This window comes from Atractosteus spatula, chromosome 3, assembly GCF_055471065.1.
Source record: "Atractosteus spatula isolate fAtrSpa1 chromosome 3, fAtrSpa1.hap1, whole genome shotgun sequence".
Lineage (NCBI taxonomy): Eukaryota > Metazoa > Chordata > Actinopteri > Semionotiformes > Lepisosteidae > Atractosteus > Atractosteus spatula.
The window spans coordinates 54,672,024-54,697,367 of record NC_142708.1 but is presented as its reverse complement, the minus strand read 5'-3'; the positions used below and the strand labels follow the sequence as shown (position 1 = coordinate 54,697,367).

At 36.6% G+C, this 25,344-nt stretch overlaps 1 protein-coding gene across 1 annotated transcript; it reads right to left on the bottom strand.

Moving 5' to 3' along the window:
• Positions 1-832: 832 nt before the first annotated feature.
• On the bottom strand, positions 833-21,453 carry tars1 (threonyl-tRNA synthetase 1). Its single transcript, XM_088910656.1, has 19 exons — positions 21,260-21,453; positions 20,128-20,208; positions 18,429-18,619; positions 16,492-16,615; positions 15,917-16,041; positions 15,450-15,567; positions 15,280-15,344; positions 14,168-14,246; positions 11,282-11,428; positions 10,095-10,193; positions 7,813-7,979; positions 6,634-6,796; positions 5,545-5,682; positions 5,352-5,429; positions 4,788-4,888; positions 3,887-3,991; positions 3,344-3,416; positions 2,583-2,697; positions 833-1,988 (listed from the first exon to the last, which is right to left on the bottom strand). The coding sequence occupies exons 1-19, from the start codon at positions 21,317-21,319 to the stop codon at positions 1,840-1,842; spliced, it is 2,178 nt and encodes a 725-aa protein (XP_088766782.1). The 5' UTR covers positions 21,320-21,453; the 3' UTR covers positions 833-1,839.
• Between the last annotated feature and the right edge of the window lie 3,891 nt (positions 21,454-25,344).

Sequence of the window (25,344 nt, the reverse complement as noted above, 5' to 3'; positions counted from 1 at the left end):
TTAGGTGACTAACGCCATCACTTCTCAGTAACAGCCCAAAAGACTAGACATGCAGCTGTGCCAAATTCATTTCTAAAACAATCAGAAATCTCACATTCCTCCCATCTCCTAGGACTTTGGACTAATACAGTACCTTGCATCTTCACCTGATGCTCCCCAAGTACCAACAAACACCAGCCAGGTGCCAATGTGGCTAAAAGCACTTGTATTAGTTGGGATACTTTTTCTTTCGTGCCACAGCAGTTTCAGTGTTTTGTCAGCTGTACATTTGTCAAATGTACACAATGGAGTTCCTAGAGCAAAGTCTATTTAGTATAGTTTTATAGTATTGCATTAAGTAGGGGTCACAGTGTCAAAGTGAAGGTTTTGTTTGTATGCAGCCGAACAGCTGTATGATGACATCTTAAAGTATTCCAATGTCCCTTTTTGTTGAATTACAGATGTATAAATTTTTGGTGAATAGTAAAAAACCTGTGCTCAAATTGTGGGGGAAAGAATTCAGTAGTTTTTATGACATTTAAAGAAAAAACACAAACTAAAGTGTTAATGGCAAAAGTATTCACCCAAATGATGTGACAAACTCAAATTAGTTCAGATGCACAAAATTACTTTGACAAGTCACAATTAGTTGATTGGCCTCAGTCTACATGCAATAACAGTGGTTCACATAATATCAGAAGAAATTCATACGTACCTCTATTCCTATGCATAACAATGCATATTTAATCTAACAAAAAACATTAATTTTACTGAAGTGTAAGAAATCTTAGGACACATGCCATGCAAACATATGTTCACATTATCACTTCTAAAATAATACACAACACAAAAATGCAAGAATAATCCTTTACTTTTATTTTCCTAGGATGTGAACTGTAAAATCTGATATCTTAATGACGAAGCAAATCCTCGTTAGAGGGAATAAAAAAATGTTCTCTAACCTTACTCCTATTTAAAGGTCCCTTATTTCCATCCCATCCAGATCCCATGACAATAAATTATGTCTCCAGATACAAAAAACACTGTAAATACCTGTTAAAAAATGTACTGCATCTACTTTGCAGAAAATAAAAAATTACGTTGAAGTCATTGACATGGAATAAGTCACTGAATTTTACCAAGCATATCTTAAGATGTAATTTTAGAAAACCTTTTTGTACACTACCACTCAGATTTCCAGTGTATTCCCAATGACAGTGCATTGAAAAGTAAAATAGTTCCAGCATTTAACTGCACGAGAAAGATGAAAGCTACAAGCACTGGTAATCCAAGTTAATTACTGAAACTCTGCCATTGTGGCCAGACAGAGATCCCACATTTTAACACAAAATCAGTCAAGAGGATTAGATCATCACTTCACAACTCTGATTCTGTCCTTCCAGCTGGAGTCTTGGTTGCATAACGGAACCCTGGACTGAATTAACATGTTTGATTTTAATCAGTTTTATTTTCTGCTCCTGAAGTTTCTGATTTAATGTTCCTTATAAATATTTAAAATCCCACATTTGATGGACATGAAACAATTCAAAAGTGTCTAATCAGTAAATCAAGTATGGATTTAAATTAAATAATCAAGAATTCATCTGGAATACATTTGAAAATTGAAAGCCATGGATAAGAAAAAGAATTGAGTGTTGACAGGACTCAGGACCAAAGTAACCCTAATAAACCACCCTAACATTGGGAACCCAACACATTTTTAAAGGCTGCAAGGAAAAAGTAAATGTTGTCTTGCACAATGTAAGTGATGCAAAAATGATCTGTTGCAAAAACAAATTGGCTGCCTGCACATTTTCCTTCTATGCAACTGCATTGCAGCAAACGTTTAAGGCAGTCTGTTCAGAACTCCTCTTCTGCGTTTCTGGTGCGGATGGCCTTGAGGTGCTGCAGGCGCTCGACACACTCCTGCAGGCTGCGCTCCCCATGAACCTTGTTGTCTCTAGTGCGCACATTCACAGTGTCGCTGCTCTTCTCCTTCTCACCCACAACTGACAAAGAAAAACACAACATCTCGCTAAAATCCTTGCGTGTTTGATGCCTCAGACCCTATTCACAATGTACAATTACACTGTGCGTCAATGAAGCCACAAAAATACTTGATCATATTTTAGAAGGCTCATCGGACTCGATGTCTTTAATTTTATTTATTATACAGCTCATTAATACAGTGCAAGGCCACATGCCTTATTCATGTTATCCATGAAAATCTTTTTTAAGGTAAAGCAAATATTGTCTGCTACAAAAGGGAGCCATATAAGCCTTCGATTAATACTGAAATCCACTCACAGTTTTAATGTCCTGTATCAATATTTGTATTATCTACAGTTGTAAAATCTACTGTTTCACCTATCAGTTTTCCACCATTACTGCAAATGTGAGGAGGTACGGTGTTAATCTATGAATACAGCTGTATGCATCAGACTTATCTGCATTTTCTACTGTACATCATGTCAACACGAAGTGTCATTTTAATAAAATGAATGAAATTACTCAGTTTTCCTGATACCTAGGTTTTTCAAAAACTAAATGTAAATGTGCTGTTTGACAGTATCACTGAGGTCAAGCAGCCCCAGTGCACTCACCCAGGATGAAGTTGTACTGTGCCAACTGTGCATTTCGGATCTTTTTATTAAGAGTACAGCTTGGATCCAAGTCCACATCACACATCAAACCACCACTATAGAATTGGTGCCGCACCTAAATTTTGAGGAGAAAAACAAATAGGCGTTTATGAGTAAAAAAAACAATGTTTTTAATGCTACTTAATACCTGGCACTAAAGTCTACTAACTAATGTTAAAGTGAGTAATCAATCATGACGTAGCCAAGTTGCAGCCCTATTACAGTCGTTTCTCTTTAGGAAATATCATCAATACTGATATCTGGACCTTTATTACTGAAGCAAAATTTAATTTAGGATGGACGTCAAAGCACTACACCTTAAAGCCATAATCCAACTCTATTGACAAATGTGAGGGAAAAAAGTTAGGTAGGAATATCCCTGTATAAAATTCCCTTTAGTTTGTTCGGACTACATCTACTATCTTTGCCTTACAATGATGGGGTATTTCTTAAAAATCATCCTAAACTGCTGAAATCATTTGAAGGCACAGACTGCAGAACTGAGAAAGACAAGCTATTTGTTCTTGTGTTTCCTGTTCACACAACCTATGCAGTTAAACACTGCAAAATATGTTGATCTATAAAATAATGGCTACACAAGCTCGAGGTCATATTTAAAAAACAGGCAAATAAAGCATTTGATGCCAGATGTTCATTTGAACTTTATTTAAACGTTAATTTGAACATTAACCAGAGTACGAGGACTATTGTTTAGATTCTACCTTTTGCGCATACTCTTCACAAGTGGGTCCAACTGGTACAACCATCACCTGACGTGGAGATAGCCAGAGTGGCCTGTTCACAGAGCACACAGTTCATCATTTCAACAGATACAGTACTAATAACAGGTGACATTAGCAAAACCAGCACTGAAATGTACATACTGTAGATGCAAACATTTGATTGTATTGTATGAAATAGTGGGACAGAATAAGATGTCTGAATCTGGAGTAATATCAAGGTTAATTTTCAAACGTGACTTGTCTATGAAGCTGCATAGCATGGATATAAGTAAAAATGGGTTTAGCCTGTGATTGCGGCTGCTTTGTTTCTCATTTCCCATTTAAGGAGACTTCAAACAGCTCAACTTAAAGAAAACGTCAAAAACAGGTGAAGAATAATTTAGGGGATCTTTAATCAGACAGATTAAATTTGAGTTGGTCAGGTATTTAAGTTTCAGGTATGTAAGCTGCCAAATAGGAAATGTAAACTGCTGGCATAGACTTTTATACATTTGATACAGTAAAAACGTTTTTTTTTTTTACCATTTTCCACCGTAATTTTCAGTCAGAATAGCAATCATTCTTTCGACAGAGCCCAGGATAGCACGATGAATGATAACTGGTCTTTTCTTGTCATCACCTTCATGGCTACACGGAAAATAAAAGAATATCTAAATTGCTGATCTGCAAGTGGAAATTAAAAACTATTTATCTAGTTCACATAGGTAGCTGTGTCAGCATGCACAGACTACAAAGGAACAGGTTAGGGTTTATTCCATGCTGAAAGAATAAGAGACAACATTTTGGCTGTGAAGCCTTCTTCAGATGTGAAAAATCCATTCCTGCACTGTTTTTTTTTCTGTTGTTTATTTAGGCATTTATCAGTTCCAGTTTCTACCCTCAAACCAAATATTTGAAGAAAGCTCCATAGACGAAACTTTGTCTATCTTTTTGTTTTCTTTCTGCACGAAACATACTGTAACCTGTGGCTTTGCAGCCTATTTATCTAGTTACAGCTCTTTACTTTAACTTGCTTTTCAATAACCCAAGACATTCAGTTAAAGTTCAAGTACAAGCAAGAGAGTACTGAGAAAGCACCCCAATAAAGTCATTCAATGAACCTGTATAATACTGGACAAAGCAGAACAGTTATACATTCTCAACGTGGAAAAATATGTCAAGACTAATATGTATGTTTATTATTATAAACCTGCTTAATGCTATTAAGAAAAATAAAAATACTTACCTCCTAAAAATGCTGTTGCAACGTGTAATTAAAGACTTAAATGTAAATGTATTTACTTTTAAAAAATGCAGTTTTTTAAAATAAATACAAACTATGTTTGAGAAATTAACAAAATATCATTTTTAACAAAAAATTATTTCCCATACATATACAAGTAATTAGTACATGGTACATCTGTTTCATTAGAGTGTTCCATACCTCACATAGGTGAGATTAAACCTGATTGGAAGCTGAAAGTCCAGCTGGATTGTTGCACACTGATGGTACCTTCCAATGGCATCCTTAATCTGAATATCAATCTGCAGAAAAACATGTTTGATTCAATATTATTTTTTATATTAAAGAGATTTACTTAAAAATGTGAAGTCTTCCAAAATGTAAACTATGTGTTTTTTTTAGTAGCTCAACAGATTGACTTTGATTTTCCAGATGTCATTGATGCTGGGTGGGATATTAGTCAGCAGGACTCTGGTTGTATATTAATAGCCCAGGGTATCCTCAGCCTGCTACACTACAGAGGACATTGTCCCTAATTAAATGCCTGTAATTTTGCCATGTGCTCCCCTTTTTACAGTACTACAGAATCTACTTGATTACTTAAACCTTCAGGAAAGCATACAAAACCAATCTCCCCTAATAAGAAGTAAGACTCAACTAATTTAATAAAGTGTTAAAAATTAAAACTGTGAAAGCGATTTGACAATCAAGTGATTTTTTGTTTGTTTTTGGTGAAAGGTGCCTGCAGCAAAATGCCTACTTCACCTTTGGTCCATAAAATGCTCCATCACCAGGGTTAAGTACCCACTTCTCTCCAAATTCATTCAAGCTGTTCTCAAGTTGCTAAAATCAAAGAAGTAAAAACACAACTGTAATTACTTATACATCTATTTTCTGTAACTGATTTATATAAAGAAGCATCTCTCTCTCTCTCTATATATATATATGCTCTCCATACTTTCTCTGCCTGGTTCCACACTTCGGGTTCACCAAGGAACTTCTCTGGACGAGTGGAGAGATTCAGCTTGAATGTGAATCCAAACACATCATAAACAGCTCGAAGGAAATTCAGGCAACCCTTGATCTCCTCTTCAATCTTGTAGATAGAATAAGAACAAAAAAAGAATAGAGATGTTTTTAAACAACTACAGGGACAGAGGTATCCAAAATCCATTCCTGTGCTGTTTATTTTTCTTCTGTTGTTTATTTATTCACTGATCAGTTCCAATTTCTACCCTAAGCCCTAATATCCTTAGCAAATAAAAGATAAACATGACATTACAAAACCTATGGTGTCCAGCCCTCCAAGGAGCTGATTTGCAGTACTTTTCAATAACTGGATTTCAATAACTGGAAACCAGGACAGTCAAACTAAAAATGGTATGATATTTATTTTGGCATACTTGCTAATTTTATTAGGCCACATCTTCAAAGATAATAAAGAGTTTTCTACAGTTTCTGTAAAGTTAGGTCTTGTGTCAGCAAAATAACTGAGAGAAAAATTGACTGTTTTGTGGTCCAGGTTCCAAAATAGCAGATTAATCAAAATGGATATGATCATTTACAAAACAATCAAAAATGTAAAAAAAAAACATTCCCACAGACTGCAAAATGCCTGCAAGAACTGGTGGGTAGCCTTTTTCTTTAAGTAACTTTTTAAAGATTGAGAACTTGGAAGTTCTATGTCATACTTTTTTTTTAGTGATTTACAACCTTTTGCTAATAACTCCTCTTCCTGTGACCCTTCTCTTGTTTTTAGGTGGTGGGAAAAAGAACAAAATCTGCACTATTCCCTTTGTCATACAAAGCTTCCAGTAAGGATATGTTTTCATAGACGGCAAGCAACACAATGTGATGATATATTAGGGCATCAGAAATGATATCTAGGAAATTAAGGCAGGATGTGGTGATGGGCTTACTTTCTAGTACCTCTTCTTTACCTTAAAAACAATTACAAAACCCTGCTCAGAAGTATTTAACCCAATAAATCGTAGCTTTGAAAGACGCAGCTCTAGCAATAAGGCACTGGTGTGTGCTGCAACCACACCTGGTCCATTGAGCAGAAGATGTGAGCGTCGTCCTGCTGAAAGCGCCGGACACGGGTGAGCCCAGTCAACGCCCCGGACAGCTCGTTGCGGTGGAGCACTCCAAAGTCCGCCAGGCGCAGGGGGAGCTCTCTCCAAGAACGTGGACGGTGGTCAAACATCAGGCTGAGAAGAGGAAACATCTGGTTACCATGGTTTAACACACAAGGTTACCACAGTTTTACACTGAAATGTAACAGAACTTCTCCAATAAAGACCCACGCAAGGGGTCTTTACATTAACAAAAAAGATCCAATTTCAGTTATTTGGAGTAAAAAAAAGTTGTCACAAAAAATTCAGGCTTTTTACACAGGAGAAAAAGAAAGAGAATTTGCTTGTTGTTTTTACAAAGTAATGGTTTATGCTTTAACCATTCAAAAATCCAAAATACAGGACCACAAATTCTGTAGTATCAGTCCAGTTAACCAGGAAAGGCCCAGTGAAGTGTGTGTGAAAGGCCACATTGAGTGTGTGAAAAGAACAGTAAAAGTCTAATCTAATTACTGTCAGATCTCTATAACTAAGAGGGTTCTGGTCATTAAAGAAAATCAAGTAGTATTGGTGGACCAATGTTTGGAACTCTTTTCCCTGGACCAGAGCTTCTTAACTACTTACATTTAAATAATGCATCTGGTGAAAGTACTTCTACTGCATCTTCTGAGCAGATCACATTTGACAAAATCTTGTATCTCTGCCTAACTAATTTACTAGAGTTCTTTGATTACTCAAAAGCCTGTTTCATGGTCTATCACTATATTCTGGTAGACATCTAAGTTCTTTAACCTAATTCATCTACTTATTGGTTTATATGGAGATGGTGTTGAATGATCCAAGTTGTTTAGATGATGCTGATATAAAAAAAACCTAGAGCCAACCTGCTGGTTTGCCTCCCCACAGTCTATATGCTTTTTAAATGCACAGACGTTACCCTGACAAAACGTTTCACTAAACCAAATCCTTCAGTAATGCTGAAACTAATCTGCTTTCAAAGTACTTTATTTTTATACTCGTCCCTTATTTTTCTTATACAGTTTAAAAATCATGGCTTTTTGACACTGGTATCCTGTTGATAACACCAACACACTCTGCTTAATGACGGAGATGGTTTCAACATTACACTGAATTGTTTGCAGTTGGGTTACCAGTGGCCTGGGCAGTTCATGGGCTTGAGGGCAAAGATCTCCTTCTCCACCTCAAAGGAGAACATGTTGTCGCTGTAATGGTCCCAGTGGCCGGAAGTCTGCCACAGTTTGCTGTTGTAAATATTTGGGGTCACCACCTCCTGGAAGCCTCTCTTTCGGTACTCACTCTGCAATGAGAGAAAAGGGAGGGCAAAATTAAGAAATATTGTAAATTGAAGGAATTTGTTCTATTCAGCATTTCTCAAGGAATATCTTGTTTTGGTCCAATTTCCTCTCGACACTAACACAAAGCTTAAATTTCTTAAAGCCTGTTATTTCTATTAAAAAGATGTCCAACTGGGTTAGTGAAATTCTAATAAAAAAGCCTATCATGAAACAGGGTTCCAAACAGATAAGAAGAAAAACAAGACAGGAAAAATAACCATCACCACTTATAACATGCCCTACGTTTACAATGCCATTTATTAAAATGCACAAGTCTGAAAGTACTGAGAATATAAAATTAATGAATTAATTTGTTTTCAAATGCAAGGCAGTAGAGAAATAACTTTTAGACCTTTACAATCTGTGATTTACCTTTTAATGTCAAATCTTTTTATTTTTTGTATAATTTTCAATCATCAAATAAAACAAGAATAACATAAGCTCTCCCTTATACTCCCTCACCCTTAGAGATAAAACCCTCCAAATCCCTCCTGGACAGGCAGAGATTTGAGTCATCTTCCGTTAAGAACACCAAGCGAAAAAGGAATATCCTGACACAGAATAATGGTAAAAGAAGATAAAACCTGTTTTCAGAACTTAACTAGACTTATGCCTTACTGGAACATTCTTAGTATTACTTTTGCATCACCTACTGTGAACTTGGGGCAGACAATCTTGCTCTTGGAGAAAATCTTCTGTTTTTTTATCCAGCTCTTTGTTAAAATACCTGAACCCCAACCTGATCTGATAACAGGATTAATATGAACTCTGTAATCGGCTCTTAAACCTATATTGAATGTTGCCTTTCTTACCCTTCTATTTAATCTATACATCCAGTTTAAGAAACCACTGTATTCCTAGGCTATTCCTAGAGTCGATCTCTGCGGTCACAGGACACAAGTTAAAATGTCAATCCATCACAAAGCACACACATGAATTCACGCATACAGGGGGCAATTTATGGACATTAATTAAACCTTTGACCTGGACAGTACCTCTCTGGAATATGGGAGGAAACTGAAGTGCCTAGAGAAAGCTCATGTGAACTTGGGAAAAACATACAAACTTGTCCCAGAGTCAAATTTGAAAACAGGACCCAGGAGCTCTGAAGTACTGACACTGCACTGCAACATCATGCTACCTCTATTGTGCTACATATACACTTTAAAATCAACATAACTCTTAAGGAAACAATGCAAATTTAAAAGTCCCAATCAATAACTCTGAGAGCTTAATTAAGAGTTAAATTTAAAATAAATTTAGAACTCAAAGTAAAGAGCTCAAATAAAACACAAATCAAATGTGTGGACTTTCAGGACCAAGACTCGCAATCCTAGCTGTAGACTGTAGTTATGTATCATGAACTGGTCACTGTATTTTGTGGCATTTGTACTGTATCAATTCTTTCCAAGTTGTGTTTTGCGCTATTGAAATTTCACACTTTCTGGGTTTACCTTGATTTGAAGGAGTTGTTGAATAAATAATGCTTGCAATGTGTGTAGCTGAAAAGTGCACATTTTCTTTGAACTTTCAGATGTGAAATTACAGTTAAGAGCATGTTAAAAACATTTAGATCTAAATCAGTAACATATTTTGGGGAAGATACTTTATAAAGCAATCCTCTTACTTCTTAAAATTAAGAAGGTAAGGGAAAATTACTTTAATAAGTCCCAAAATACAGTGGTCTTCATGGTGTGTGTACAGTTCCTATGTAAACTAATACATTCCATCCTAAAAGTAATTTCCCTTTTCTTCTTAGTAGCTTAATAAGTAACCCCTTACATACTGTAGGTAACTTCCCCACTCATAATACACAAACAAAAAGCAAACTATCTTGCACACTCCAGTGGTTATTAAAAATAAAAGTTGTAAAACAGGCTCTTCTTCCAAGGCATAGTAAAGCTTGCTAATCTTTTGTCTTCTCTCATGTGCAGCAGCAATGCAGCTTGATTGGTGAATGTACAGCCAAAGGGCACCAGACCTCATAAACTACTGTACTGTTAAACCTGGGGAGCACCCAGAATTCACTCCCCTCCTTCCAAGCAATTAATTGTGACCAACTGAAAACTGCTACTTACCCTGATAAATTCAATTAGAGTATTATAGATATAGGCTCCTTTTGGCAAGAAGAAACAGCTCCCAGGGCTTAGGTCATGGAAGAAAAAGAGCTCTTGTTCCTGTGAGAAGAACACATGGCCTCATTTATGAAGCTATTCCTATTATAGAAAGCATAGCGCCTTTCAACAAGCAGTAGCAGATAGTATCATTAATGATGTCAAATTTAAACAGGTTGATTAATCATTCTGCTTACATTATGGGCATTGATCCTCATGAATTTGTAACCATCCTCATGCACATTATGTCAAAAGATGAAGGAAGACCCGATCTGGTTTAGCATAGAAAATTATTAGAGCACCACAGAGTTCCTGCTCTAACTTTTTTTCCAAAACCAATCACTTTTGTTTCAAGGATTTGCTGATAACATTAGTGCATACTGTACATACATTTAACTTGAAACTGTAAAGAAAAATAACTTGAGTGGTGAAATGCATGTGACTTTCTAGAAGACTGATGCTGGCTAGCTTTAAAAATACAGGAATTCATGAATCACCATTAGTCCCCCCCATTAAGAAGAATTTAAATTTTCCAAGTCAAGTGACACAAGTAAGATAAAGCTGTCTTTAGTCCTGATTTAGGCCTAGATTAAACTCCAAATCTTAACCTACCAGTCAGTTAAGCTTTGTACTTTAAAACAGCTTTCTCTATGAAAAAAAGGATTCTGGTTTCTACCTACTAGAAAAAAGCTATCAAAGGAAGGCTTAATCTGAACATTAATTTAATAAAATTCCTGTAGCAAGTAAATAAATCGAAGTTCAGTTAGTGTAGTTAGTGATTAAAGCAAGCTGTTTTTAATTTTGCAGAACAGCAGTCAATAACAAGTCTCCAATTAACACTTGGCAAAAGTATTTCCATTGGTTAAGAATATAGAAAAGTTACAAACAAGAATATGCCATTTGGCCTGTTTTGCCTATATGGTACTTAGTTGTTAATCAATCCAAGGGCCTCATCCAGCCATTTCTTGAAAGAAGCCAGGAAATTTACTTCAACAACACAGCTAAATTGCTTCTTTCTACAACCCTCTGGGTGATGTATCTGAATAAACCCCTTGATTATTATACTATCTGCTTTTAACTATATATCCTAGGATTTTGTTTGTGGTTCCCATGTAATTGGGCTTTTATTACAAGAGTGTCCTCTCACCTACCCTGCCCAATTTCCTGTGATCTCGATTTTTAGCCTCCTCTTGAAACCTCTCCCATTCCTTCAGCATCTTGGGGTCTGGAAAGGAAATCCCATAAATCCTCTGCAGAGTTTCCATATCTGCTTTTCCTTCCCAGTACGTAGAGGAGTTCTGAAACAAGGTGGAAGAGAAATTAATTACATACTTGAATACATCTCTCCCCCGTGCATATACAGTGGTGTGAAAAAGTGTTTGCCCCCTTCCTGATTTCTTATTTTTTTGCATGTTTGTCACACTGAAATGTTTCAGATCATCAAACAAATTGAAATATTAGACAAAGATAACACAAGTAAACACAAAATGCAGTTTTTAAATGAAGGTTTTTATTATGAAGGGAAAAAAAAATCCAAACCTACATGGTCCTGTGTGAAAAAGTGATTGCCCCCCCTGTTAAAACATAAATCAACTGTGGTTTATCACATCTTTGGAAAGCTGAGTTCAATTTCTCTATCCACACCCAGGCCTGATTACTGCCACACCTGTTCTCAATCAAGAAATCACTTAAATAGGACCCGCCTGACAAAGTGAAGAAGACCAAAAGATCCTCAAAAGCTAGACATCATGCTGCGATCCAAAGAAATTCAGGAACAAATGAGAAACAGAGTAATTGAGATTTATCAGTCTGGAAAAGGTTATAAAGCCATTTCTAAAGCTTTGGGACTCCAGCGAACCACAGCGAGAGCCATTATCCACAAATGGCGAAAACATGGAACAGTGCTGAACCTTCCCAGGAGTGGCCGGCCAACCAAAATTACCCCAAGAGCGCAGCGACGACTCATCCAGGAGGTCACAAAAAACCCCACAACAACATCCAAAGAACTGCAGGCTTCACTTGCCTCAGTTAAGGTCAGTGTTCATGACTCCACCATAAGAAAGAGACTGGGCAAAAATTGCCTGCATGGCAGAGTTCCAAGACGAAAACCACTGCTGAGCAAAAAGAACATAAAGGCTCGTCTCAGTTTTGCCAGAAAACATCTTGATGATCCCCAAGACTTTTGGGAAAATACTCTGTGGACTGACGAGACAAAAGTTGAACTTTTTGGAAGGTGTGTGTCCCATTACATCTGGCGTAAAAGTAACACAGCATTTCAGAAAAGGAACATCATACCAACAGTAAAATATGGTGGTGGTAGTGTGATGGTCTGGGGCTGTTTTGCTGCTTCAGGACCTGGAAGACTTGCTGTGGTAAATGGAACCATGAATTCTGCTGTCTACCAAAAAATCCTGAAGGAGAATGTCCGGCCATCTGTTCGTGACCTCAAGCTGAAGCGCACTTGGGTTCTGCAGCAGGACAATGATCCAAAACACACCAGCAAGTCCACCTTTGAATGGCTTAAGAAAAACAAAATGAAGACTTTGGAGTGGCCTAGTCAAAGTCCTGACCTGAATCCGATTGAGATGTTGTGGCATGACCTTAAAAAAGCAGTTAAGGCTCAAAAACCCTCCAATGTGGCTGAATTACAACAATTCTGCAAAGATGAGTGGGCCAAAATTCCTCCACAGCGCTGTAAAAGACTCATTGCCAGTTATCGCAAACGCTTGATTGCAGTTGTTGCTGCTAAGGGTGGCCCAACCAGTTATTAGGTTTAGGGGGCAATCACTTTTTCACACAGGGCCATGTAGGTTTGGATTTTTTTTTCCCTTAATAATAAAAACCTTCATTTAAAAACTGCATTTTGTGTTTACTTGTGTTATCTTTGTCTAATATTTCAATTTGTTTGATGATCTGAAACATTTCAGTGTGACAAACATGCAAAAAAATAAGAAATCAGGAAGGGGGCAAACACTTTTTCACACCACTGTAAGTCCACAAATTTTAAGAAAAAAAACATTTTAAGGATTTTTTGTGTTTAAAAGCTTTCTAGTCAGAGGGCTAAAAACAGGTGCAGAAGCTTATGCTCAAGGTAACAAGCTTTTTATAATGCAAGAGCCATTATAACAACGTGTGTAACAAAGTTCGCTGTGGCTTGATCCCTGTGACTCCTCACTGTGGTTTGTGCTCGAGCCATTTGTTTCTTTGCCTCCAGTGCTTTTCAGAGATCAATTAGATGGTTTAGGAGTTCAATTACGTAGAATTCACACTGGGAGAGAAGGTTCTTTTAGCTGCTGTATCCTGCTGGAATCAACATGGGAGTCTCATATTGACCTCTGCAGGCTTGAAACACAAAGTACCTGACAGATTGGATCCCACTGGCCCAGCATAACAGAATTCTTACATTCGCACTTTCCAGACCTAAAAAGCGATGTGAGTGGGCTGATTTTTTTCGTACTAAAGCACTGCATGATATCATTAAATCCTGAAATATATAAATTGGGAAAAAAATCCATGTCTGTGTCATTGGTTTTTGGCAATTTTTTCACAGGATACAAAAAGATTTCAGCGATCCATATTTGGTTGCTCAGAATAGGTGTTTCATTGTCCTGAAGCCTAAACCAATTCTAAAGTCCACTGAGAAAGGCAGGTCAGTCAATGTTAACGGGACACGGTCAGCATCAAAGAGTATTCCCAAGATTTTGTAATACAAACTGGAACCTATGCTTCTGGCTGCTTGAGGCTGGTTGTTCCAGTGTCAGCACTGGTTTTCAACTTGTTGCAAGGCCCTTATAGGACTATGCCATATGCCTGCTGTCTGGCTGGCACTATTCTGCTTCATTTAGTTTCACAATAGCAACAGGGCAAGTGGTTCATATACTGTAGCAGCTCATCAGGGACTGCTATATATGTATATATGTGGTTTCCCCAAAAGTACTGGAGTGTAACGAATGGAAGCTGAGAACACAGATGTGGAAGTGAAGAGAGCAAAGCTGCTTTCAATTCTAAATTAAAAAAAAATCATAAGTAAAACTTACCTTGTGTATCTTCAAGGTTTTAATTTTTCCAGTGTGTCTCACATGAGGGCCCCTACAGAGGTCTATTAATGGCCCACACCTGGGAAAACAAAAGTATTTGTTAATCAGAAAAAAAACATTTAGGGGTTTTTACAAATTATTCTCTTATAATTTATTACTTAAACTTTCAATCCATTACTCAACTTTTATTCAATTAGCAAACAAAGAATTTAAATCTTTGTGATCGGTGTACAGTATTTTAATGTATAATACATGTTTAGGGATGCATTTAACTGTGACTAAGTTTTACAGTATCTTAACATGCATGACAAAAGTCTAGTAAAGCCTATATTGTCTTTCAAGGACTGAATAAAAAATAAATATATTTCTGTAGCTAGATACGTATTCTACTCCCTTGTCTGACTCAACAGTGCTTAGGGCAAGAGGTAAAAGAAAAGTCTTTCTTCAATTTCAAACACAGACTTCACCAGCAATTTATCATGACTGCTTGTTAAACTGATACATCTAGTCAGCTTCATAATTCGGTGGCAAAAGGTCTTTATCCTCTTTGGGTTTTAGATGGAGTTCCTGATATAAGAAATACAAAATAAATTCATAAATCTTGTTCAATTTGTAAAATTAAGGCACAAATTAAACATTTGGCCAATTGACCAATTCATCCAACAAATCAAATTTGCATATAGAAAAATAATTGTCATTATTCATAAGCTTAAGAAGCTTGATTAAATACTAGAGAAATCCAGGAAAAAACTCACAGAAGGAAGCCAAAATGATTCTTCTTGTTCTTTTATCACCAAAAACAGTGTGAATGCACATAGTCAGATGCAGAAACAAATAGCCTTACAAAGCATCATTCATATAGTGTAGCCATACTGTGGCGGACTTGGCTAAACAAACTCCAGTGTCACTGGGAAGATAAACTGGAACTGAAATCACATTCCTCCCAGATTTTTAATTCTGCCGTTTGCAACTGGATGAAATAACAGTTATTCTGTTATATTATAATATTCTGCTATCTGCAATGTGTAGCAAACCAGGTGTTACAGTATATATGTGCATAAAATAAAAAATGCAAACAGGTTAAAATAAAAAGAAGCTGTTCTGCAACCTACCTGTACACAGTAGTAGTTGGAGTCTGTACCTTCTCATTTAAAATCCTGCGCTTAAACTCGTTATACTACAAAATAAAGTAAACAAAAACATGAGGTATAAATGAAAAGGTCCCCTTCTATGGCAAATTCAGTGACAAGTGTAAGCAGGACACGCAAAACATCGAATTTACCTTAAACATTTCAAGCAGCGTTTCCTTCTTGACCTCCAGCCTTTCAAATGGCTGCTTTTCCTTTATGATCTTCTTGCACAGGTTCTCCAGGCAGGGAAAGTCATTACTAGACACACCTCTGTAAAGAAGCACTTCTTTAATAATGTGCTATGTTATCAAACAAACTCTTCTGCTACCCAGGTTCCGTACAACAACCTGGGTAGCATGACCTTGTACAAAATCCACATTGAGAGACTGCCATAAAGGATGAGAGTCTAATTTGGTAAACAACAAATAAAAACCTTTGGATGATTTACAACAACACATCTTCCTCACTTAATGCTACCTTGAAAAATTATAACCAGGCAATGCTTCTCATAACAATTTGTTGTGTCCATGCAATCAAATTGATTAGTTAATATAAAATATATCAATATTCACATTAAACAAACATTTCATGTAACACAGAAACATATGCCAACACTTACTCATTACTCTCAAGAAACATGTCATAATAAAAACCATTTTCTATGGGAGGACCATAACACAGGCAGCCTCCATAGACCCTCTCCATAGCTTCACCCATGATGTGAGCGCTTGAGTGCCAGTAAACCTGAAGAAAATGACAGACCACTGAAGAACAGTAAACAGAACAAAAGCGCTTGGCTAAATAATGTAATCAATTTCCACTTTCTCTTTAAAGCAGGACTGTTATGGTTAATGCCATAGAAACAAATTCCGAGTTAAGTAATAGGTCCCCTATACAAGCTAAAGAAGCACACAAAGCACAAATTAAGATTCACAACAGAGCTTTCAGGACCAGTGACTTAAGGGTGTTAATGGAATGCTCTCTTACATTTTATCCAATAAAAATAACATTTTAGAAATTCTCAAAATTAGGGTAATCTCAAACTTAGGGCAGTGGTTCTGTTAAAAGAACCAATTATTAATAACAGTAAGTGCTTGAACTCAAAGTACAAAGCGTGTATTAGGTGATGTTATTTTCTACTTTCTCACACAGATGCTGTAGTTAACTGTAAGCAGAGGTACTGGAAATACTTACAGCTTGTGCTTCTTCATCGTCAAACTTGAGCAGCTGCAAGCTACAATCACTCTCCAGAGGCCTGTCCAGGTCCCAGACCTCATTGTTAACTTTCGCTATCACAGTGTTGTCAGCTAGGCCTTGGCTGTTAAAAAAAAAAAAAACTTCCTGAAAACCAACCTTTTGAGAAGGTCAAATGTAAGTAATGCACAACAATTGAGCACTGCTATAATTACTGAACCTCTTTGTTTATTTGTTTATAATTGCTTGTATGCAGCACACAGAAAATACTAGAGAAATTAATGGCAACTCAAAACCAATCTTGTTTCTCCACAGCTCACAGATAAGTTGTCAATCCTATTAGGAAAAGATGGAGCACTTACACAAAAGGATTTAGAGCTCTAGTAAATCTAAATCTAGAACATTCCATTGTCTTTTTGTAATAAAGACTTACAAAAGAAACTGGTTTGGAGCACTGGAAAACTTAAGCAACTTGGTACTCCCCACACTGATTTCCTTGTGTGAAATAAGGTATAGCAGACAAACTCAGACTAAACTTACAAAAATCAATGATCATTAAGGTACAGTATTGGCAAAATACCAATCTTGTATTATACTGTCCTGGAATACAATTTATATGAGATACTCCTGGAAGATGGTTTGCTTGGATACTGACTTCATCCACGCAATGGTTATGTGAAGAACACTGGCCAAGAACAACCTTTGCAAAAGCCCTACAACACAAAATATTACATCTTTTCCAACTTCTGTCTGAACTATGCATGGCCAATTAAAGTCATTAAAAGAGATTTTTCAAAAGAGAGGCATTAAACTTGGTATTTGGGAATAGCTAATTTTCCTTTCGTTGATTATGTACAAAATTACATTGCAGATAGATGAAGCTCATATTCACAAGATGAAGTGGTCTGACCATTTTTTTTCTAAAAAAGCTAATCTGTTACAGACACTCAGGTGTCTGATGCGTGCTCACATTTTCTGGACTTTTTGTGCACCAGTAATTGGTATAATTTCCGATGCAATGAACAAATAATATTTTTCAGACTGCAGAGCATTTTTACTTACCAGGAAAGGCTTTTCATTTGACTAATAATCACCTTTAGCCATCATCCACGAGCAAGCTTTCTTAAAATTTAATCATGGTACTTACAGACTGATACAGAAGCACGTTGCTGCCATCAAGGAAGAAAAACATTCCCGAACCTCATTATTACAAGATAGCGATGATCATTTCAGTGTATGAACAACCTGTTACGATGGGACAATGGGCAACACTACGGAATGCTGACGAAAGTACTTTTCACTGTGGTTTATTAAAATGAAATGTTACACTTTGTAACATGAACATGAACCTACATGAACACAGTTCTAACTATGAGGACACTCACACATATCTTTAAACAAGGACAAGTGTTCCGTGGAACTGTTTCAACTGCTTAAAACCAAAAGTCAGCTAATGATAATGTCGGTAAAGTGTGACAATTCCATAATGTCGGTATAGTATGACAATTCCACTATCGAGTGATGATCACATAAATTACACAAGAATGTACTATCTTGTAATTACAAAGAACTTTCTCACAATTATGAGATAACACAGGATTTTTTTCATTGGTAGCAGCAATGCACTTCCGTAGACTGAAGGAAGTATAGTAAAGGCAAATTTAACATCCGTCTTGCTGAGAAACACTGCAAAGACTGTCCCTCCACTCAAAAGTTTTATTAGGACCACAGATCTGATAGTGATAAAGTGTCCATTTACTTTATCAGAGCTGATGACCGATACGGGAAGCTTTAAATTGGAAGGCAGGCTGTACAAAGTTCAGAAATTTCATTCTAAAAAGCCAGAGAACTGTCTGGCAGTGCTGGTTTCGAACCTTTCTGATATCTGTGAGGAACTTTTGGTTGCGAGAGATCTCCACACATCCATGCAGGCCTACCTGATGCCACAAGCAATTTGATAAGGCGTGGTTTTCCATGACTCGGCCTCAACCACCTTTCCGTCAGGAAGGGTCACTTTAATGGGCTTACTTTCTTGCGCTGCTTTTTCCACCATTAGGGCATCGTGCTCCTCTTTCAGCTTATTGTAGAGCGCCAAACGCTCCTCAATATATTTAGGCCAAGGATGTAACTACAAAGCCAAAGAGAAAAAGAGGTGCAAATATATTTTAGAAAAAACATCTTCAGTTAATATCCCAACTAATAATAATGGAGTTAGTATTACAAAAAAATGGGAATTTTAAAATGAAAGTCAAATTAAAAAAAATGTCAACATTAATTCCATACTGAAAAACAGAAAAGAGAAAGTGTTTTGGCTGTACAGCCTTCTACAGGGGACTCTGCAGGCTCCACAGATGAAATGTTGTTTCTTTTCTGTTTTTCCAGTGTTGAATTGACCTTTACTTGCTCCTTTGCAGCCAACGTACACAGCTGCAGAGCTGTACAAAGCTGCTCCCCATTTGAACATGAATAAAAATGAAAATAGGAGGTAATTCTCTGATCGATAAACTAACACTCAAAAGCCTAATATTTTATGAAAGAGCCTCTTATTAGTAAGCTTTTACGCTCTGAAGTGCATTTAAAGGTAGGTCTGCACTAGACCTTACCTGCATCCGTTGTCAGAGCACAAATTCAATTTTACCTTTTCTTTTTGCTCCTTGTACGCACACTCTGCAACCCACAACTGAGTTAGCCTAATTTTGGAATTGAAATAAGCTTGATCTAAGGGTGCATCACATTTGACAGCCCTAATTTGTAGTGCTTTTTTAAAAATGAATTATACTCTTATAGCCTGGTGACAGGCTAAGAGACTAGGCTGGGTTCTGAGCTTGTACAGCTGATAATTTTGAATGCCTTTAAATTATGGAAATTTGCATGCACTAGGGTGTGCCAAAATTAGTTTTGCAACCATTTACTTCCTGTAGTGTGTTTTCTGATCTACTTTTTAGTAGGAAATATGTTTTCCTTAAAGGGCACGACACAATAAACAATTGCTAATACTACCAGTAGCTTTGTTAAAAAGGTTTGTATACTGTATGTGGTTCAGCTAGTTGCTAAAACTGAATTACTCACGCCCTTAAATACCCAATATCTTTATGCCGTTTATGCTTCTGTTTTCATTTCTCAAGTAGACACTACTAATGTCACGTTTTGATCTTTTAGCAACAATGATTTCATATTCCTCACTGTTAGAACAACCAGAACAAGCAATTCTGAACATAAACAGAATTTCGATACAGCATGCTTGATACACAAATCTTGTAATGAATACCAAGTGACAAATTAGAACCAGTGTGTGAAGACCTCAAGCCTGCTGAGTCGAAGCAACAATTCATGCTCTTTTCCCACACAGATGACTTTATTAGAACAATTAAGCACACAGACGGAAAGCTGATTTTAAGACTCCTGTGAAGGATATGATTTGAGGTGGCCTAACTCAAGGTGAAGCAGTTTTTTTTTTTGGAAACGACTTTGTCTTTCAGAATTCACCTTTAAGAAACCTGCAGGTTGCTGTTTATTCTCCAAAACCAGTTCTAGGAATACTAAACAGAGGCTTATCTAATAATTGGCCACTTATTTCACTGGAGTTTGCCAGCTCAAAAACAGAAATTCGGCCACACAGACGTCATTATTACTCACCTCAGCCCTGCCATTAGAGTCACCACCTCCTTTAGTCTTTTTCTTTCCTCCTTCTTTGTTGCATTTTCCCTCTTCACCACCCTGAAATGGCATGTCATGCTTTAGTAACAGTAAATAAGGATGCACTGCAACATTCTTTGTATTTAAGCTACCTCAGCTAAAAAGGGACAATATAAGGCAAACACCCATTGCAATTCAGGATTCCTCCCAGCCCAAACAGACAGCAAGTGCATTCAGCTACAGAGTTACTGGGAAGAAAATGCTTGCATTTTACAATTTTATATTTCCTATGTCCTTTTTCTGCTAGTAAATATTTTTACCATCAGTTCTCGCGCCCCTGAATTCCAAGAGAAACGTTTGGGATTTTTCTACATGTATATTCTTATTGATTGTATTGATATTACAGGATTGAGGGGATATAATTCAAACAGGCTATTGTATCTTTTACAAAAAGAGAAATGGTGTCTTCCTGATTCCCACAACAGAGAGATCGTACAATATAAAAATAAAACCAGACACCCAGTAGCCGCTCTCTTAAGATTAATTGACCACTGGAGCGATTTTATGATTTCTCGTGAATATTCTTTCCTGGAAATACAAACTTTATAAAGCTTTACCCGAAGAAGGGAAAACATGAAAATGACTCCTAAAATCTCTCGATCTGGGTCTTTTTTTTTGATGCTGTAAAGCGCCCTGGGATATATAATGCATCCTGAAAGACATGGTTATTTATATAAAAGATTACTGTTACTTTTGTTGTCGATTGTTAGGTGAGGTTAAGGCCCCTGGTTGCACACAAATAGCACAAATATTATAACTTTAAGACAAATGTGTATACATATTTAATAACTATGTTTTAAACGATTTGTTACAATGTTCTCTATTCAAGCTCTAATTTGAGTACCTTCTGCATGAAAAATAAAGTCATAATTACTGACAACTTTTAATTTTCATAAACCAAAGCATTAAAGAGAAGCATCTTTCGTCATCTGATTTACATTTTCCTTCCAACTGTAATAATTCTGCAGGTTTCGAATGAACTATGTATACAGTATTTGACAATTTCACATATACAACTGCGAGACCCCATGGAGTTGTAAGAGTGTCACACTATCTGTATCTCACTGTTTACCTTCTTTCCCTCGTCTACATGCAATTCCTTCATCTGCTGAGTCACGTTTTCTTCAGCCATGTTCTGAATTATCTTCGTAACGGGGAAATTCTCCTGTTTTATGCACTAAATGTATAAATGTCTCTTAAAAGGACCAGAATATGTTCCTGCTTGTCGGCACAACTTACGTCTCCCGGATGTTGGAAACTGATGCAACACTGCCGTAATAGGTGACCATGACGGTCACCCAGTTGATTGACACTTGTATACGCCTACCAGCAATCACAATGTACTGTTATGGCTGAACTTTGACTAAAGTAGGCGGAGTTGTAGTCAGTATTAAATCCACGCTAGCACTTCCTATTCGCGCACGTGCTGCAGTTTCAAGACTGTTGCAGGGGGGCTGTTACGGATGTCTGGTAGCAGATATCTGTGAAAACGATGTAATATTTTTTAAACAGCCTTTTTGTTTTAAAAAAGTTTGAGATTACTGGTTTTCTGGTGTAGTAAAACGTTGTTTTTTTTACCTTACTTACCTTAAATTACGAGGAACAGAACTATTTGATTAATAATGTGAATTATTTTTTTCAACTTTGGAGAGTTACTCAAAAATAATGTCAGGAATACTTCTCACAAAAATAATTCAGTCACTTTTTCATCCGTGAAAGAAAATGTTAGTTGGGGTTTAAATCATAGTTATTATAGGGTGTTTGTTTATTGTGAGATTTCCAAGCCAGTTTAACCTAGATTTAAAACAAATTGCAAACTTAAATCACACTACCTCCAAACTTCACCCCAGTTTTATACATTTGTTTGGACAAGTGCAAATCCATTATTAAATCCTGGACTAAAGTAAGGGTGGGAAGTTGAGTTATTGTAGGTATTTTAGGGTGAGGGTCTTATTCAAAAGGGAGAGATTAGGGATGGTGTCATGGTGTTAAACTCAGGTGAGAGGAAGTGGATTGATGCTTGATAAAAATCCCTTTTGTCGACACCTCTGAACCTGTGGAATTAGCAGTAAAGGTTTAGTCTGTCGTTCAAAGTGAAAGAAAAATCCTTCAGATTACTGCAAAAAGAAGAAAAAGGATGCTTAAAGGTGCATGCTGCAGAGGGTTTTCTTTTTTTTTTCCAAGGACTGGTGAATAGGATTTTGATCAATTGTAAGTATGGGGTTGTTAGAAATTAAAATATCATAATAGGCCTCATGGGATCATCATTGTCACAGTACAGTGTGAGTGTTCTTATGGGCTATGAAATGAATGGTGCAATCCCGAACCATAATGTGTAAACCCGCACACTTTAGAGGTAAATCAAAGTGGCAGATTTATTTCACCTCAGTCTGAGAATCCATTCAGCAGAATAAACAAACAACACAATAAACATACCGCACAACATAATTCCAGTCAGGTCCTGCAGTGTTTCTAACTCCCTCAGCAGTCTGAGGTAAATCTTGTAAAAAGCAATTGAACTATAAACACGCTTGTTCAGTTTTGTGCTTTCCTTGCACTTTTAAAAATGCATGTGTCGAGCCACATTTTTTTCTTTAAAAGTCATAACTAACTTTAATGTTATAGAAATTTTATTGAAAGCAAAACTTGTTTTCTAGCTATATGATAATGACAGAGAATGTTAAGTTTAATTCATGGTAGTTGATTGGTAAGTTATTAAATCAAGTTTAATTGCATTTTAGTGATTCATGTTTTTTTGTTCCGCAGAACAAATGGGTTTGTATGTACACGTTTAATGTTTTTTTTTTAGATGCAATGGTTTATGAAGTAGAAAAAATGAATAATTGTTAATAATTTAACAGAGGGTTTAGCAGCAAAGGTGGAGATGTGGTGGAGGAGGAATGCGTAAGACGAAATCCAAAAAGAGGGGTTTGCTTATGATACATATAACTTTAGAAAAATTAAACTAGAAATGATTATGATTTAGAACAGCTTTTGGATCAGATAGGTGTTGTTTTAAATGAGATAAGCTCTGGTGAATCTTAAAGCTACCTCTCATCCTTAATGTCTCTGAATCCCTGTGACCAGTCCAGAAGGAACCAAAAAGCTCTACAATCCTCTTATATGATTTAAGAGGCTTTTACAATGATGTATGGCCATTTTGATCCACCCCGATGTACGTGAGCTACATTAATTGCACTACTTTATCAGGAAACTTCCAGTGCTGCAATGAAACGACATAAAGTGTGACTGTACTGTTATCTTACTAGCAGACCACAGAACAATCCCAGCAGTATTGTTTGTTTTAGCAATGTAAGGAACACAGGTTGACATACTTAAATAATGTCGGTTGTGCTCCTAAATATGTACCAACCAAAAACTTGTATGTTACATTAAATTCTGCTTGATAATGTAAAACCCACAGACTTCCAAGCGACTTTGCCAAGTCGAATACCTTTGTGTCAAGAATCTCATGTTTGAACCTGTACTGTGTCACTAACCTGGTGTAGTCAGTAAGGGATGCGTTTTGCAGTCTCCTTAAAGGTACTGTTGACCTTGCAAGCAGGTTAAAAGTGCCAGAGCAGGTGCACTGGAGGAGAGCAGTCACCTTCTTCTCCCTGTTCTGATGTCAAGATCATGGTGGGTGGCCGAGGTGATCAAGAATTGGCGATTCTAAAGGGCATAGAAATAAAATTAATTGGTGATTCCAAATTTAAAAATAGAAATGTTCACACATTCAGTACATAAAATATGGCAAAACTAAAGATGGTTAAAAATCAGATTCTGCAACATAGTAGTAGGAGAATATTTTACATTTTGGCTAGCCAAATCTCGTGTCTTCAACTTAACATTAAAGTATGAATCTGCAGAAATTGTTTAGGGGGGATTCTTACTTATTCATTTTTATTATTCTTGCTTTATTCATTCGTATTGGTGTGTAGTGTCATTCATTTCAGTTTTGTATTCGTTTGAAATGCTAATTCGAGGGCCCTTTACATTTAGTTTATATGAATACAGAGCAAGATCAGAAGACCTTTAGATACTCTAGGTTACCCATGAAATAGTAAGAAGTACCAAAAAAGAGCAAAATAGGCTTAAGGTGAAAAGACCTTTTTTTTCAAATATGTTATACTGTTTCAAAATATGTTCAGATGAATCAGCAATGTTTCCTCAAGGATCTGGAAACATTGTATTGTCACTCCTGGCCAGCTTCATTAATATTGACATGTTATGGCTTGTATGCTCTGAGGTCATTCCAAATACAGAAACTTACAAATCTATGGACAAAAGTAAAGGAAACAGCTCATTATTGAAATACAGTATAACATGACCACTTGACTTTGCAGTATTTACTTTGCTGACATGTATTGTTCTTACATACAGTATATGGGTCTCACTTCAACAGCCTTCCTCCTTTTCTTCTATTCTGATCATTTCATCTATTTATTTTCAGTATCTTTGCTGAACCCTGTCATCTATCCCTCTTCATTTTAAATGAAGCTCTTTATTTCAGGAAGGTCATGGCTAGCTGAGCTATTAAAGTCAATAACCACATCTGGAAGAATAAGCCTGTAACTGAAGTGGTTGCCTCTAACCAGGCTATTGGCATTGTCTTAGTAGCTTTGGGATGAGTTTCTCAAGAGTAAAGCCACCTGCACTGAGGTATGTCGAAAACCCATTACATACCAGAAGCAATGTTAAGAGCACACAATATACTGTATGTGTAGCAATGTAATAAGTTCAATATACTCTGTATATTTCATCACTAGCTTTCACACTGCAGGCAAGATAAAGTGATATTAAGGAGATACTGGGTCAAGGTTGAAAAAAAATAGAACCAACACTTCTTTTCTGTGAAATTCCTAAGATGACAAAACAAACTGAAAAGCCAGAGATCGGTTTCGCTGTACTTGGTGTCAAGCTAAAGCACTATCTACAAGAGAGTGAATAACCATACATTGTCTGCCTAAATAACTAGAGCTTTATGACAAAATGTCCATCAGTTATGAAAAAAATACAAAAATCTAAAGTAATATAATTTTAACATGTATTAAATGTCAATATAGATAGTTGAAGAAGTTGACTACATGGAGTTTGTATGTTATCCCCGTGTTTGAGTGGGTTTCCTCCAGATGCTCTGGTTTCCTCCTTCAATCC

Coding starts and splice junctions, on each gene's coding strand:
- tars1 (XM_088910656.1), bottom strand. CDS start 21,319: ATGGCTGAAGAAAACGTGACTCAGCAGATGAAGGAATTGCATGTAGAC. Junction 15,345..15,449: donor CGCTGCTTGAAATGTTTAAG/GTAAATTCGATG, acceptor TTTATTTTGTAG/TATAACGAGTTTAAGCGCAG. Junction 6,797..7,812: donor ATGAACTGCCCAGGCCACTG/GTAACCCAACTG, acceptor TCCTCTTCTCAG/CCTGATGTTTGACCACCGTC.